This window comes from Myotis nattereri (assembly GCF_964212035.1).
Source record: "Myotis nattereri genome assembly, chromosome: 3".
NCBI classification, from domain to species: domain Eukaryota; kingdom Metazoa; phylum Chordata; class Mammalia; order Chiroptera; family Vespertilionidae; genus Myotis; species Myotis nattereri.
Window position 1 is genome coordinate 103,414,622 of NC_138077.1, and position 16,203 is coordinate 103,430,824.

At 43.6% G+C, this 16,203-nt stretch overlaps 1 protein-coding gene across 3 annotated transcripts in view; it reads left to right on the top strand.

Moving 5' to 3' along the window:
* The window catches only part of CLRN1 (clarin 1), a gene marked incomplete at both ends in the record, with an annotated part of 39,280 nt that extends 24,643 nt beyond the window's left edge, over positions 1–14,637 (top strand). The window contains 2 exons of one of the 3 annotated variants that reach the window (XM_081086704.1): positions 1,405–1,584; positions 14,327–14,637. In XM_081086704.1, coding sequence (XP_080942830.1) covers positions 1,405–1,584; positions 14,327–14,637 — 491 coding nt within the window. The remainder of the gene's footprint in view (positions 1–1,404; positions 1,585–14,326) is intronic. The other 2 variants (XM_081086705.1, XM_081086706.1) reach the window with 2 other exon arrangements.
* Positions 14,638–16,203: the final 1,566 nt, after the last annotated feature.

Here is a 16,203-nt window from a genome sequence, read left to right on the forward strand (position 1 = left end):
AGGTTCAAGGGAACTGAAGAATAAATTCTACCTCTTGAAGGGGAAGTTACGTGTGTGTAAAAGAAGAAAAGGAATTGATGGTGGCCATCTTTGGCAATAAGGTTTGTTTGTTTACTTGTTAATTGTCCAACTACTCCCATCTATAATAGTAAAAGCATAATATGCTAATTAGACCAGATATCCTTCCAGACGAATGAAGCTTGGGTTCCGTGTGCCAGAGGGAAGCTGATGCCAGCAGCCGGGAGAAGGAAGGCCTACTCTTGCACGAATTTCATGCATCAGGCCTCTAATTAGGTCATAAGCTTCACAACAGGGACTTTGTCTGTCTTGTTTGATGGTTATATTTCCAGCATCTAGAAGAATGCTTGGCACATAGTAGTAGCTCAATAAATAAATTACACACTTGATAAATGTTCAGGAAACTAACATAGACTGAAATAGACTTCCCCAGATTGGTTATGTCAGGTTTGCTGATGTTAAGCATGCTGATGTCTCACCAGATAAGAGAAACCCTACATTTATAAAGCATTTCATTTCTTTTGAAAACAAGAAAAACTTACCCTGAACACAAAATCTAGAAATAAACTTGGCCTGTTTTCCAAATGGAAAATATTTCTTGTACCACCAGAAATTATTTTCCCACAGCTTGTGCTACATCAAAATATTGAAGTTGACTGCAAATATCCTATTCTTTAAAGTTGGTAAAGGAAATATAAAAACCTCCTGCTATTTGAACTCTCCCAGAGATTCCCAAACTGAAAATGTCATTATAAATTAAGATAGATTTTAAAAATATCAATGATGACTGAGAAATGTCATCAATGTGGCTCAATTGGTAGGAGCGTCATACTGTACATCAAAAGGTTGTGAGTTCGATCCTTGGTGGGGACATGTGTGGGAGGCAACTGATCTCTCTCTCTCGCTTGCTCTCTTCCTTCTTCTCTCTAAAAATAAATTTTAAAAAATTTTGTGCATCAAACTTATGTACAGTTTTTGGTTACAAAGCCAGCACTTGTTGCATATAAGCATAACCAATGGACACAGACACCAGGGGGTTGAGGGTATGAGCCAGGGGCGGGCAATGGGGGGGGATAAGGACACATATGTAATACCTTAATCCATAAAAAAAAAAAAGCCAGCACTTGTTTACTGAAGTAATTACATATGACCAAAGCAGAAAATAAATTCCCTCAAATCTCTCCTTTGCTAGTTTTTACTGGTGAGTTCTATAAAATAATCCCATGTTTAAATCTTTTTATAAATCCCTTGTAAATTAGTGAGAATGTATTCATCTGAAGGATTTTTAGTAATTTTTGAAGTAAAGAATATAGGGATTTAATTTTTTCAATTAAACTTACAGAAAACTGCTAATTAAATTCCTTCCAATCTTTGTTTTACCTTCAGTTTTCCCAGATTTGCTCAAAGCAATCCCAGTGAGCATCCACGTCAATGTTATTCTCTTCTCCATGATCCTGATTGTCTTAACCATGGTGGGGACAGCCTTCTTCATGTACAACGCTTTTGGCAAGCCCTTTGAAACTCTGCACGGCCCTCTAGGTTTGTATCTTCTGAGCTTCATTTCAGGTAAGAACAAAATTCTACTCCTGAAGACAAATGTGTTTTTTAATATCAAAAGATAGGTCTACTCAAATACAGTGTTACTATATATATATATATATATATATATATATATATACACATAAATGTTCACAGTAGCATTACATATGATAGCAAAAAGTGGAGAAAAATATAATTATCCAACATTGGGATTTCAATAAATATATTATGATAGTCTATGTGAATAATTATGATGCTGATATTAAATTATATTTTTGAATAAGACATAATCAAAAGGATAAATGCTTATAACAAAAAGTTAAGTTTAAAAAGCAGTATATAAAATTTTATAAATATGGAACTAATTTGTCTTATATATATAAAGAGAGAATATATAAATATATATTGCATATATGCTCTCTAAATATAGCCTCCATTACATAAATGCATATATATAGATAAAGATATATAGAGAGACCATTCTGTTGGTAGTAGTTACCTTTGAACAATGAAATTATAGGTGATTTTCATTTTCTTTCACACTTTTTATTATTTACAAATGTTCAATAATGTGCATTTATTTACATATAATCAGAAAAATAAATAAAAATCATCAAAAAAAGCAAAGGACGAGTGTTTCACTCACATATGAGTTGTTGTATTCAGGCCTGTTGGTACTTTGAGTGGCCTAATGGGAGGTGTGTCTGGGCAAGGATTAATTCTAAACCTGAAATTAATTTATCAATAAACATGTGCTACTCATAACCCGGACTGATGGGAAAGAATATGAAATCCATCAGGGCCACAGAGTGCTTAGCATATATTTACAAGGAAGAAAAAACCAAGAAAATAAAATATATAATTCCATGTAACCGTTTTCCTATAGGATGTCTCTGATTTCATCCACTCCAAAGTTGCATAAAGACTCAATACTTTGTCATAGTCCCAGGAAGCAAGTAGCTTTACTAATGATTTCATGGAGAGATGCGTGAGATTATAACACATCAGCAAGTAGTGTATTGAAAATCCCCATTCTCTTCCATTTCATTCTCCTCTGATTTGTCCTGTGACTATCATCAGGCCCCAAGCTTCTTCTTTCTCTTGACATCACTCCCTTCCCTCCACATAATTCCACTCCAGCCACACACTTGCCATAGTTCCCTTTCTGTGAAGCAAAGCCTGCTCATCAGCAGGCATTCAAGCCTCTAGCCATTATTGCTTGAGTTCACTTCTTCTGGTCTTATCCCACCCTCATCTTGATAATCAAATGATACACGCTACCAAAGTAGTTCTCTCTCTAGTTGGGGGGGGGGGGGCGGGGGAGGGGCGGGGGGAGGCGTAGGGAGTTCTACTGATATATTTTCCAGATCTTTCACAAGCAAATGACGCCATTTTCAATTGTGCGGTGTTGATTACCCTGTGAGGGCTGAGTCTAAGTCTCACCTCTTAACTCTAGCAAGAGCATCCAGTGTGAGGCTCTGCACGCAATAAACAATTCAGTGTGTACTGCGGCCTTGAAAAAGCAAGCCCCAAAGATGTTAACTTGGTCGCTTAACGCAGTAGAGAGTAGAGAAATCAGAATTCAAATGGTTTGGAATTAGCAGAGCAGGCCCATAGAGAACGTGGGACATGAGCCAGGGAGAGATGGAATGGAAGATGGTAATGGAAAGCCAAGGGGTTTGCAATCAGGGCAGAGGAGCAAGAGCACCAGTACAGAGTGTGGATGGACAGACCTAGATAGTGATTGGATCTCACGGGAAGGCCTAGGTCAGAAGTGGGTGTTGCCACTACTTCCCCCCACCCAACATGCCAAACCAAACGGGTGGTGTGCTATCTCAGTGAAGGCCATTGAGTCAATCGGGTCAGCTAGAAAGCAGAATACAGAACAGAGGGAGTGAATGTTCAGCAGCATCTGCATCACTGGGAAGTTGACAGAAAAGCAGATTCTAGGCCCCACCCCAGACCTACAGACTCAGAAGCTCTGGGGGCCGAGCCCGGCACGCTGAGCTTTAACAAGCCCTTCTTTCAGGGGATTCTGAAGCAAGCTCAAGCTTGAGAACCAGAGTAACAGGGAATTAATTAAACAGGTGTTGGGAGAACTGGAAAAACACAAAGGAGACCCGAAGTAACTCAGAAACCATAGTTTCAGAAAGCAGCTACCATCCCTGGGGCTCTGAGAACCAAGGGGAGAGTCTGGAGTTACCAGAACCTGGAGACTTAAGGAAAGGCCCAGGGCGCTGGTCTTAGACCACTGGGAAGAAGGCACTGAACCTTGCGGAGATGGCACTGTCAGGGGACACCAAGAGGCAGCTGTGTGAGTGTGGAACCATCTGGGGAACGCCCAGCTGCGGAAGCAGCAGACCCTCTGCTTCCCCGTCCTCCCCGCCTCGCCATGCTCTTCGTGTGGGAAGCAGCTGACAGGCAGAACTAGAATCTTGACCCAGCATCACAAAGCAGAGAAAAAAGAGCTGATTTGAAGCTGAGACACAGCAGCTTATTAACTGGCATAGCCATCTCACTATAGCTTCTGAATAAAATTCAGGGCAGCCCATTTGGAAGACAAATTATTGAACAGTACTAATGGGCAACCAAACTAACAGTATTTGAAAAACATAACTCAGAGAATGCAGAATTTAATCCAAGTCCCAGATCTTATCGTGGCCTTTGGCCAAGTCTAATGAAAAGAAAACGTGAACACAGAATATATGTGGGAGCACACGGGCCATGTGCTTACACTATACCTTAGCTTTGAACTTGTGGCAAAAGCAAGGTGCTCAATAAAGGTTTGTGGGTGAGGGAAGGGAGAGAGTGGGAGAAAGGAAAGAAGGAGCCAGTTCCAGATCTGTGTCTTGCAGAGGAGAAAGGCCTAGTGTTTCCAGATCATCTTCTTTTAAGCCCAAAATCCTCATTTTTAAGTACCAAAATTTTCAATAACTTTTAAAAACATGTGTGAGGGTCAGATGGACTCCCACTCTGACCTTTGGTGATAAAAGCGTCACTCTTAAATCACAGACTCCCCATCCATCTACAGACAGTCCCTGGAGGCCCCGGGAGTGTGGGAAGATTTATCTGAAGCTGTAATATTCATGGAGACCCCAGTTTAAACCCTGAAGGTGGAGGATGGGAGTTTCACAGCCCTTATCTCAAACACTGAATTGCTCCATGAAACCCATGCAAGCCAATAAATTACACGCTCCGTGGCCAGAGCCTGGACTGGGAGGTCCTTTAGTTCTAGTATGAGTCACATTTCATCAGAGACCCCCTCAGGGAGCATGTCTCTTCCACCTTCTGCCCAGGTGGCCTCCCTCACAGTCAGTAGAGAAAACTTCTTTATCTTCCCTTCTTGTACTTACCCCCTGGTTCTCCCTTTCCTTGTGTTGATGTCATTGCAGAGCCATTTCTTCAGCTGCCTGGTCCTGAGACATGAAGACAGGAGAAGGGAGGGGAAGGGAGTCCTCCTACTGTCTAGGCGGGACCTTCCAACTGCCCAGAGTAACTGTGCTACAAGCCGCTCCATGTTTCCTAGTGTGGTGCGGGCCTGGCCCTGGATGTAGAAAAGAAAGGGAACAGCACTTTGGATTAGGCCCCCACAGCTTGCTCACACTGTGGCCCTTCTGGACCAGACATTCCTTCCCCTTCTCGTGGCTTCCAGTTCGGCTCATCATATTCCTCAGCCTTCTTTGTGCCACATTTCTGACCACTCTCATTGTTCCATGTAACCCAGCAAGTCAGCTTGCTCTCTCTCCTCCTGTCAATTAAAACCAGGTCTGAGAAGCCATTCCCCTAGTTAGGGCCATATCTTAATGGTCCCCCACAGTTGATTGTGGGCAGTGAATCTCTTCCTGGACTGTACATTAGAATCACGGGAGAGTTTTCAAAAACACTAACACCAGGTCCCCAGGTCTCTCTCTCTCTCTCTCCCTTTCTCTCTCTTTCTCTGGATCCCTCTCCTCACCTCCTTAATTTGTGTACATCTCTCACTTTCCCCTTCTGTATGCTAAGCCTTAAGGGAAGTGTTTTCCACCCTTTTCCTCCATTCTGTTCCCCTGTCCCTGTCCCTCCCCTCCCATTTACCCTCCTTTTGACTCTTTCACAGAGCTCAGTGTTGACCAGTACTCTTGGAACTTCCCTCCTGCAGCCTCTGGGACATGGAGGTCTCCCGGTTTCCTTCCTCCAATTTGGCACACACCTAGTCAGTGTCCTCTGCTGGTTCCTCCTCCTCCACCACCCAAATAACTGATGGTATTCTCAGGGTCGGGTCTCAGGCCGATTCTTGTCTTACTACATTCTCTCCCTAAATGATCTTATCCATTGTCATTGCTTTAAATAATATCTACATCCTGAAAACTCCTACATTTATATTTTTCATCTAGACCTCTTCTCTGAGTTCTAGACTCACATATCCAACTATCTACTTGACATTTCCCCTTGTACACCTCGCAGCATCTTAAACTTGACATGCCCCAAGTAGAACATCTGATTTTTAGTGCTGAGCTCTTGTCCCTGCTTCCTTATTGCCCTAAACTCTAAGCCTTTTCCTCTCCTATTTTATTTATCTTGGTTAATGCCACCACAGTCTACTAATTGCTTAAGCTACCTTCAAAATGTTTTAGATCTACTTTTGAAATGTCTTTAGAATTCATCTCTCGCCATCTCCAATGCAGCAGCCTGGTCTTTCACCAGACATTTCTTAGAAAGTAAATCAGCTATCCAAAACTTAAAGTCTTTCACAAACTTCGTATTGCAATTAGAATCAATTCCCAAAGATTTTCCATGGCTTTGGATATCTGACATTAACTAGCATTAACTGATCTCTCCAATCTAGTTTCTTTTCCATTTCCCACTCCCTGCCTGCCCCCTGACCACAAGGTCCTACTTTCAGTTCCTTCAGCAAGGTGACCTCTTTCCCTAGAATCCTCACATGTGCTTTCTCCTCTCCTCCAGAACTTCTCTGAGGATCCTCAGCCCCTTTGTACCTTTATTTTTATATATATATATTTTATTGATTTTTTACAGAGAGGAAGGGAGAGGGATAGAGAGTTAGAAACATCGATGAGAGAGAAACATCAATCAGCCGCCTCCTGCGCACCCCTCACTGGGGATGTACCCGCAACCAAGGTACATGCCCTTGACCGGAATCGAACCCGGGACCCCTCAGTCCGCAGGCTGATGGTCTATCCACTGAGCCAAACCGGTTACGGCCCCTTTGTACCTTTAGAACTCAGCTATTGGGCGTAGCCTTTGCTGACCACCACATCGAAGCCCTATCTCCTCTCCGCCTCCATTTTCTGTCATAGCACCCCAATTATAATTACTGTGATCTTTAATTATTTGTGTCCACTTCTGTGTGACCTCTCACTATATTGTAGGTCCACGAAGGCAGAACTGTGCGCCTGATTCACTGTGGTATCGCGGGGCCCTGGTAACAGCTGGCACTTAGTGAGCCCTCACTCAGGGTTTGCTGAGTAAATGGAACATGTGCACCTGTATCATTGTGCCTGTATCCACACTCATCACACAAAAGAATTACCTACGAAAGCTTTAAAAAATACCACTGCTCAGGCCCAACCTCCAGAGACTCCCGATTAAATTAGTGAGAGAGAGAGAGAGAGAACTGAATATAGAAGCAAATGGACCCACAGTTCCACACTGAAGCATCGATATGTAAGTGTATGCCTTTATATGTTCCATGTTAGGAGTTTCCTAGTTGATCGCAGAATCAACTGCATGTAAAAGAAAGCAGGCTAGGTGGAAGACGTGCTGTGAATCAATGTGGGAATGTCCTAAATAGTTCAGGGAATAGTCTCTGAGGATGATAAGACATGTATTAGCTCAAGCAAGCCTCAGAAATGTGGGCTTACTGCAAATTACATTTATTATATCGTCTCTTACATAGAGCATCATGTAATAAGTTATACCAAGCAAGGCAAACAAATAAAATGACTGCCTTTCTTTAAAAGGGGGATGCTACTAATATGGGTCTAATTAATTATGATAATTACAACAGTGGCAGGGGACATAAATAAGCACAAGTCATGTATGAAACATGAAGACCAGGAAATAAAGAGCAGGACAAAAATAGAAGAATGCTTTCATTGTATATCAGTTTTAGTGTCAATAACGTCCTGGCCTCTTTAATATGTCTAGGACTCATTATTCTGCAACTATCTGCATCTCTTTTCACTTCGGTCCCTATGGAGGAGCTGTTGTTCAGAGTCCGAGAAAGAGAAACAGGATATCCCGGCACCAAAGCCACGGAGCCTGAGGAAGGTTAAGGACTGGGTAGAAAAGTCAGCAATAGAAATATTCTATCAGTTTCTCAGCATAGCCTTTAGAAAGGAGGCTGCAGAAGGAGAAAATAAGTTAGCCAGCTCATGGTGGCAATGAGCAAGGAAATGCTTTGATATGCAGGCAGCAGCTGAAGGGGCAAAACTGTTGAGAGGATTGCACTCTGGGTCACTCCTGTCGAGGATGCAGGACAAGGACGATCTAACTCACTCTGCGAAAAGCCCAGCAATGACCTTGTGCAAGGAGGTGCTCAATCTTGTTCTATCACGATTGCAAGGAGACTCCTTTCTACTCAGAATGTATTTGTATGTCTTCCCTTCTGCTTCACTTAGGGTCAAAGCCCTCCGAAGCACCACTTGATGTGCCTCCCTGCCCACCCCCCAGCTATACACACACACACACACACACACACACACACACACACACACACACACGGCTCATCTCCTATGTGTCTACCTGGCTCTCTTTTTCAGCTCTCACCACCTGGTTCCTTTTCACTTGCTGTACTCCTCCCCCCGTATGAAATACTCTTCTTCTCAAATATCCACTTTCTCACACCCTGGCATCCTTCAAGAGACACTAAAATGTCATCTCTCTGAGGCCTCCTCAAGGGAGGCCCTTCCCTGCTTTATTTTATTCTCCTTGGTGTGTATCACACTCCAAAAAACTAAATCTATTTCGTTATTGCACTCTCTCTGCACTGTGTCTACCTCCAAGAGCTGCACAAAGATAGGGAATTCTGTCTGCTTTGTTCACTGCTGCCAAGACAGTGTGTAAGCACCCAATAAATACTTGTTGAGTAAATGAGTAAAATAGGAGCAGTCCTGCATATTACCTGGTAACAGATGACATTCTCCCTTTCTGAAAATCAATTCAAATTGGAAAAAGACTGTGCTTTTAGACCATTTTATTTGGCACAAATCACCCTTCTCACTAACATGACATTTGTGAAGCTCTAGTTAGATGTGGGCTCTTCAACTCTCTGTTACAGAGGAGGAAGAGGAAGCGCTGAGCCCAGCTGCTATTAATCCTTCATCCACAGCTGCTCTTTGGAATCACATGACCAACTTGCTCTTCATTATGACCTCAGAATCTACCCTTAGAGATTAGTTTGCTTTACTTGACCCTCCGCCCATTGTCTAGATGGTAGCCATTGGTCTCTAAAAGCCATGGAAGCCAGAACCACTTCCTTCGGAGAAGAAATCGTTGCTGGGAATTTCATCTCCAATACCTGCTTTCTAGTGAGATTGCATAACTTCACAGAAAATTAGCACCTGCACCTACAAAGTTGTGGCTCTCCCGCTCCCACTTATAATTTCTCAAGACTTCTTAAAGAAGGAAATTATCAATTTATTATTCTGTAGAGAAAATGGAGTGACTCTGACATTTATCATCTATAAGAGGGTTTAAAGATGATGTGTTAGCTTTCTGGAAATTTTGGCCATTACTTTAGATGGAACTAAAATTCTAATTTATTATTTCCAAAAATACAATTTCAGTGATAATGAGAGAATATTTCATAGATTTTTCACCTTGGAGGACACTTCTCTACCAAAACCCCTGCTGCCCTGGACTCACCTAGGTCCTGGCAGGATGTTCCCTCTCAGGGGTCAGCCAGCAATGAAGAAGCAGTTTTCTCCTTGCTGTGACTTTTGTCCCCTTTATTGTAAGGCCAGGGGGAGAGAGGTGCCCAATTCTCAACAGCTGCCAGAGAGAGTCCTGAGTGTGCAGTGTCTAGGACATTACAATCGCTTGGTAATTGACTGATAATTCGTGGTGTGACAGCCTTGTAACTCAGCAATCCCATTCAGTCAGAAATTAACTCAGTAATCAAAGTCATTAAAGGAAAAAACCACAGTACTGAATCAGCCAGATGGTGGGGAAATCAAACACATGAAGGAAAAATGGCTGGTCTTTGAGTAAGATGCTGGGCAGTAAAACCTGGGCCCTATGCCTGGTTATACTTCAAATTCTAGCTTGAGCAAGGCTTGAGAGGTTTCCAAAGTCTAGTGTGCTCTAACCTTTCCTATGAGCCGGAGCAGTGCTGGTCAGATGGACAGCCATGGACCTGACTAAATTTGGGCTCTTGGTGTACATGGAAAACTTGGAAAAGGAGGAGAGAAGCAAGCAGACCTGATCCTAACATTTGTAAACCCTTGGGCAAGAGTATGACAGCTCACATACCCCGTGTTTAGACATTTAAAAGTTAAACATTAACAAACTATTCACCAAGGCGTGTTCTAGGCTACTGCCTGAACAAGCATCTCTCTGCTGGGGTCCAGCCCCAGCAGGTCCAGGGGTTCACAAAGGCGTAGACGGAGTCGGCGAAGAAGGAAGGACATGGAGACAGCGTTCAGTTGATCAGCAGCCTAGCCAGGATCTCCAGCCAAGTTCTGGTCTCGATCTCCAGAGAGGTTCTGCTGTTTATTGTCTTGTTACATCCGTATGTATCCCAGTTGATTTTAATCCTGTCAATTTCTATTACAAAGGTTAGGGCGTTTCTTATCTCCATTCCAGGGAGTAAAGATTATGTAGCTTAAGCATGATTGTTTGTAGTGATTAACTACCCGCCTGGCACTTAGTTAAGGAGTTTCATCCCCTCCCTGACTTCAGGGAAAAATTCCTACCTGGGGAAACAACCTTTCTCGGAGAGGTGACCTTGGTTAAAACACACAGCGCTAAGGGGAGCAAACATATTAAGAACAGTATGCTATATATGCCAGGTCCCTTGAAACATATGCTGTGCAGATGTTTCTATCCTGCAGCGACTGTGTCAAGGAGCAAGGATGGACCGGCTTCCGGCATCTCTCCATAGGACCTGGGAGGCCAGATTCACATTTAGAATCCTTGAGCCCTGGCAATTCTACACTTGAATGCGGCGATGGGAAGAGAGCTGGCTGTTGTCTCTCCTCTTTCCTTCCATGCCTGGTTCCATCCACACTGTGAAAGAACTCCAGGGGTTCTGACCATGCCCAAAGCAGCTGTGCCTTGGACACCTGCAGGCCAGCGCTCAGGTGTTTGGGAAAGGAATTCCCAGGTCCCAGAAATGTATCTATAAGGCGAGTCAGGGACTCCAGCTGGGCCAGGCCCACGGACCTCAAAGATCCCTTGCCCCATGGAGGAGGGCTTTCCAGAAGAGAGAAGGAGCAGGACCTCTGGGTGTGGGGCCCCCTTGCTGGACCCCCTTGTGGAGCCTGAGAGTCACAGCGGAAACGTACTGAGCCCTGTTCTCACCATCACTCACATCTCTCACACTCCCCTCTGTGTCCCTGGCAGTCAGACCACCAACAGAAACGTTCCGTGTACCTTTTGGTCTGTAAGTCATAAAAAGTTACAGTTGTTCTCATGTATGGTTTAGAGCCATAGACAGAGAAAAGCAAAAATATTCTCAGTCCACAGTGAGTTGTTTCCTTTCACATCTCTTAGCAATGCTGGCTAAGGCTCGGGCTGGGTTCTATGTTCTGACTCTGAAATGGCAAAGTTGACCACATGGGCAAGCCCAGAATCCAGAGCAGACCTAAGGCCGTCCATCCTCTCAACTACTGGACCACATGTTCTGATTCGAAAACTTGTGCACTTAAAGTATTAGCTATGGCAAAAGGCTGAGTTTACAGCCGTAAAAAGGAAGAAAGTTTTACCCTTTGCAACATCATGGATGGACCTGGAGAGCAAAATGCTAAGTGAAATAAGCCAGTCAGAGAAAGGCAAGTACCATATGATTTCATTCACATGTGGAATTTAATGAACAAACTGAACTACCAAGTAAAATAGAGACAGACTCATAGATAGAGAGCAGGCAGACAGCTCTGGTGGGGGTTGGGGTGGTGGCTGGAATGGAGGGATTAAGCAAAAAATATTTTAAAAAAGAAAGAACTCATGGACACGGATAACAGTCTGGTGATTGCAGGGGTAGGTGGAGGTGGAAGAGGGTATGGGTGGGGAAATAAATGGGGATGGAAAAATAAATTTAAAAAATAAAGGGGAAGAAGAGCTGTGAATTTAAGACACCCCAAGCAACTTTTACTTTAGGAATTTGAAATGCAGTCTCACTAGGATGCTGTCTCCTTAACAAAGTAATACCTTTAAAATATTTAACAACTTGAAAATGAAACCGTGCTTGAATTTTCCCTGCAAGCACTAAAGAAACATAGTGTTTCTCTTCTGTCTGAAATTCACCACCTTCTCAGATAAAGAAGACTCTTGTAAAAGCAATGGCATTTTCTCCATTCTAAAATAAAGAGAAAACAGCATTGCAGCCTTCTTGTTGGATCTAACAATGAAGGAATAAAACAGTTTTGCCAGGGGAAAACTAGGCTGACAAAATTTTACACAGGAATATTTTCAACTACTGCTCTGAGGCTAGTGGGAAGTGAAGTTTCAAGAAAGTTATATCATTTGATCATTTGGGGGTGTATTATGTTGATTGTCAAGCTAATGGGGCCAGTCATAAGCTAAATTCTAATAAAGAAATGTGATTTCCCTTTTCCTGCTCCCCCCCCACTCCCCACCCCTTATGATCCAGTCTGTACCTCCACCCCAACCCAATCCTGGCCTCTGGAAGTAATGGGGACCGTCGCTTGCCTTGCAGCTCCCCACATCTGGGATGCTCTCCCCCACAGGCCAGCTTCCCTTTGCTTGGCTAACTTCTCTTTAGCTACTTCTAAGGAACCTTCCATGCTGTTGCCCACCCTCTCAGTGATGGCCACCTGTACCTCCTTACTATCACACTCACTGCGCTTGATTTAATCATTGTTGTATCTACGTTCCCTGCCTGATTACATACTCTGTTAGAGCAGGAATATTAATATTAATATATGCTTGTTTTAATGTTTCAATCTCCACCACTATCCCCATGTGTGGCATAGAATGAATCTAGTTGAATAAATGAAGGAGTGAATTAATGGATGGGAACTTAAGCCACTTGTTGCTGCTCCCAGAGTATTTGATGAACTGTAATTGAAGAACCAAAAGCATCACCCCTCCTAAAGGAGTCATAATCCTAATGGGAGAGTATTTGGAGGAGCAAGGAACTGTAATACATTCTTTTGGGTTACCTACCTGATGTGTGGTGGGGTAAAGAATTAAGGTAAAACTTTTGAGAAGAAATAATACATGAAAACCATAAGACTAGCTACCAACTAATAAGCATTTATGCATATCAATTCTAATGCCAAATGCTAATCTGTGTCATCTCTATTATCCACATTTGATAGATAATGAAATTGAGATTTGGTGATTAAAACTGCTTAATTTCTTTATTTTTTATTGATTTTTTACAGAGAGGAAGGGAGAGGGATAGAGAGTTAGAAACATCAATGAGAGAGAAACACCAATCAGCTGCCTCTTGCACACCCCCTACTGGGGATGTGCCCGCAACCAAGGTACATGCCCTTGACCAGAATCGAACCCGGTACCCTCAGTCTGCAGACTGACGCTCTATCCACTGAGCCAAACTGGTTAGGGCTAAAACTGCTTAATTTCACGGGTTAAGAATCCAAATTGGTTTGACTTAAGTTGGAAAACCGTCTCAACAAGTCTCCTATTAACTGGCACCCTTTGTGGTGGCCTGGAATCCAGCCCAGGCTGTGGAAGCCCTGGGAGTCCCAGCCACCCACTGTGTTCCTCACCCTGCCCTCCTGCCACCTGCTTCTGCCCTTGTGCTACCCACCCACCCAGCGGTCCACCCTCCTCAAGGGGGAGGTCCTATCAGAGTTTCCAGGCACCGGTCAGTAAGGATGCCCCTGTCCTCAGAGGTCTCTCCTGGATGGCAGCTGCAACAGTTAAGATTAGATTAGGCTGCCAATGAGTGATACATCAGAGAAAAATAATCATAGTGGAAGACTCTAATACATGCATAATTCAAGGGGACTTTGCTGCCCCTACATCTCAGCCACTCTCAGCCAAACAATGCAGCCTTTATTCAAGGCAGCCACACGCCGAGGTGAAAATCCCGAGTTGTTAACAAACAAGGAGAACAGGTACTCTCTGCCTCAACACCTCATCCATGGCTCGCTTTGCTCAGGGGCTCCTCTGGGCAGCGGCGGCCAGGTGGGAGCTGAAGGAGGAGGAGGCACATAACCTCTGAAGGAAGCCCAGGCTTTCCATAGAGCTACATGATTGGCATTTCTCCTGCATGGCCTGTGAAGTATTTTGAGAAATTTGTTCAGAGCTTGAAGTCACATCACAGCAGTGGCTGCTCTGTGCCTGATTTCGTCATTGTCCTTTTAAGGTGCCCAACAACCCAGCCTTCTCACCACACAGAGGAACATCCCTGTCTTTGTCAGGTCAGCTTGACCCAGCTCCCACAAGTCCTCTCGCTCAAAGCCATCACCCAGGCACTAGCACCCACTGTGTGGGCAATCAGGCTCATGATTACTAATTTGAAATAATACATTTTTTTGCAGAAAAATGCAAATGAGAATACCTGTAAAGGCTTTCTTTAGTTGGCACCTCCACCTTCTTCCCTGTTCCTTTCCATCAGGAAATATTTGTCCCAACATGGTGTTTGTTGCTTCTGTTGCAGGGTCCTGCGGTTGTCTTGTCATGATTTTGTTTGCCTCTGAAGTGAAAATTCACCACCTCTCAGAAAAAATTGCAAATTATAAAGAAGGGATTTATGCCTACAAAACACAAAGTGAAAAATACACCACCTCATTCTGGGTCGTTTTCATTTGCTTTTTTGTGCATTTTTTGAATGGGCTTCTAATACGACTTGCTGGATTTCAGTTCCCCTTTGCAAAATCTAAAGACACAGAGACGACTACGAATGTAGCTGTGGATCTAATGTACTGAACGGCAAACATTTCTGCGGTTTTCCAAGGCAGTGAGCAGACTTGCTGCATCCGCTTGGATGTGGTTAATTTTGTGAATCCTTTAAGATGCCTCAGTCAGACCACCCAACCTTCGGTGATAATGTTTACAAACTGCACTATAGGCACAGGCTGGAAGAAGGGGAGCAGAAGGAAGGCTTTGGAAGGAGTGCTGCCTGGGGGGGAATCGCTTCACCAGGCTGTCAAGGCAGTCAACTGGAATGGACAAACCTACTCCTACATAGCAACATGCAAAATGCCTACTCCATCATGGGGGCATCAGAAGGCCTGGGCATCTATTTTAATAGAAACATACTATTTTGGATATAACCATACATTTCTTGCCACAGACACCAGGAAAAAGCGCAGGAATAACTTCTTCCAATGATAGTGCATCAAGTGACCTTTTCAAAAAAGTTCATTTTAAGTACAGTCTTACTATCCTGCCTGTTGATTTAAACTTGCAAACTTAAAAAAGTAACCAAGAAGAAAGACCAAAGCTAAGGGTATTTTCTCTCATGCCTAGGACCCCACTACATTAACACAGTATTTACAAGGGAGACAACTTCCAGGACCTCTGAAGAATCATGAAAAATGATTTTCCTGGTAAACTTCATACAAAATGACTCATTGGAGCTGTTGTTTCTCACCTCAGTGTCTTAAATTCTAATTTCCAATTATGAAATTATGCTACATTCTGGGATTATGATGGTAACACTGTGTCATTGTGGTTTTTGGTCTGGCTGTCACAAAGCATGGCCCAGGTCAACTTCTCCCCCATGAATTACCCATGAAACTGATCTGCAGATGACCAAAGGCCACAGCTGAGCCTGGAGCTAACCCCCCCTCTCTCCTCCACCTGCTGTCCTCAAGAGCACACACAGGAAGAAGCAGAGCGGCTTGGTACTTAGCTCCGATTCAAGGGTTTTGAAAGTGCTTATTTTTTACAAAAATGCTTTTTTCCCTTTTGGAAAAGTCTGCAAGAAACAAATGACTGTATTCCTGAGAACTAACTTGTTCTGCTGGTGGTTTACAGCCACAGGCTAACATGAGACCACACCCTTAGTTTCCAGACGTAATCCCTCTCCCTCCATTCAGGAAACTCACCTGGAGAATTTCTAGGTCACAAGTCAGTCTAGTGGTAGAGGGAATGTTTGGTTTAGTAAAGAGCTAGAGCCCACTTATGAGAGTCTTTAGCCGAATGGTTAGATACACAGGCATTGTAGCTAGGAGTGGGCAGGAGGGGCAGAGGCAGCCAGCCACTCTGTGGGTAAGTGGCCTGAGATCCCTGAAGGCCAGGTTCCCCTTGCTCTCATTGAATCTCTCTCTCTCTCTCTCTCTCTCTCTCTCTCTCTCTCTCTCTCTCTCTCTCCTGCCCTCCTCCTCCTCCTCCTCCCCTCCCTCCCTCCCTCCCTCCCTCCTTAGATGTTTGAAAAACTTCTAACACTAAGTTTTTTTCTTTAAATAACAAGTCCCTGGTTGTTCTCTGTTCTATAAAAAGAAAAAACTTTGAGCAGCAGCTGAAAATCCAATGAGAACCTACCAGGCA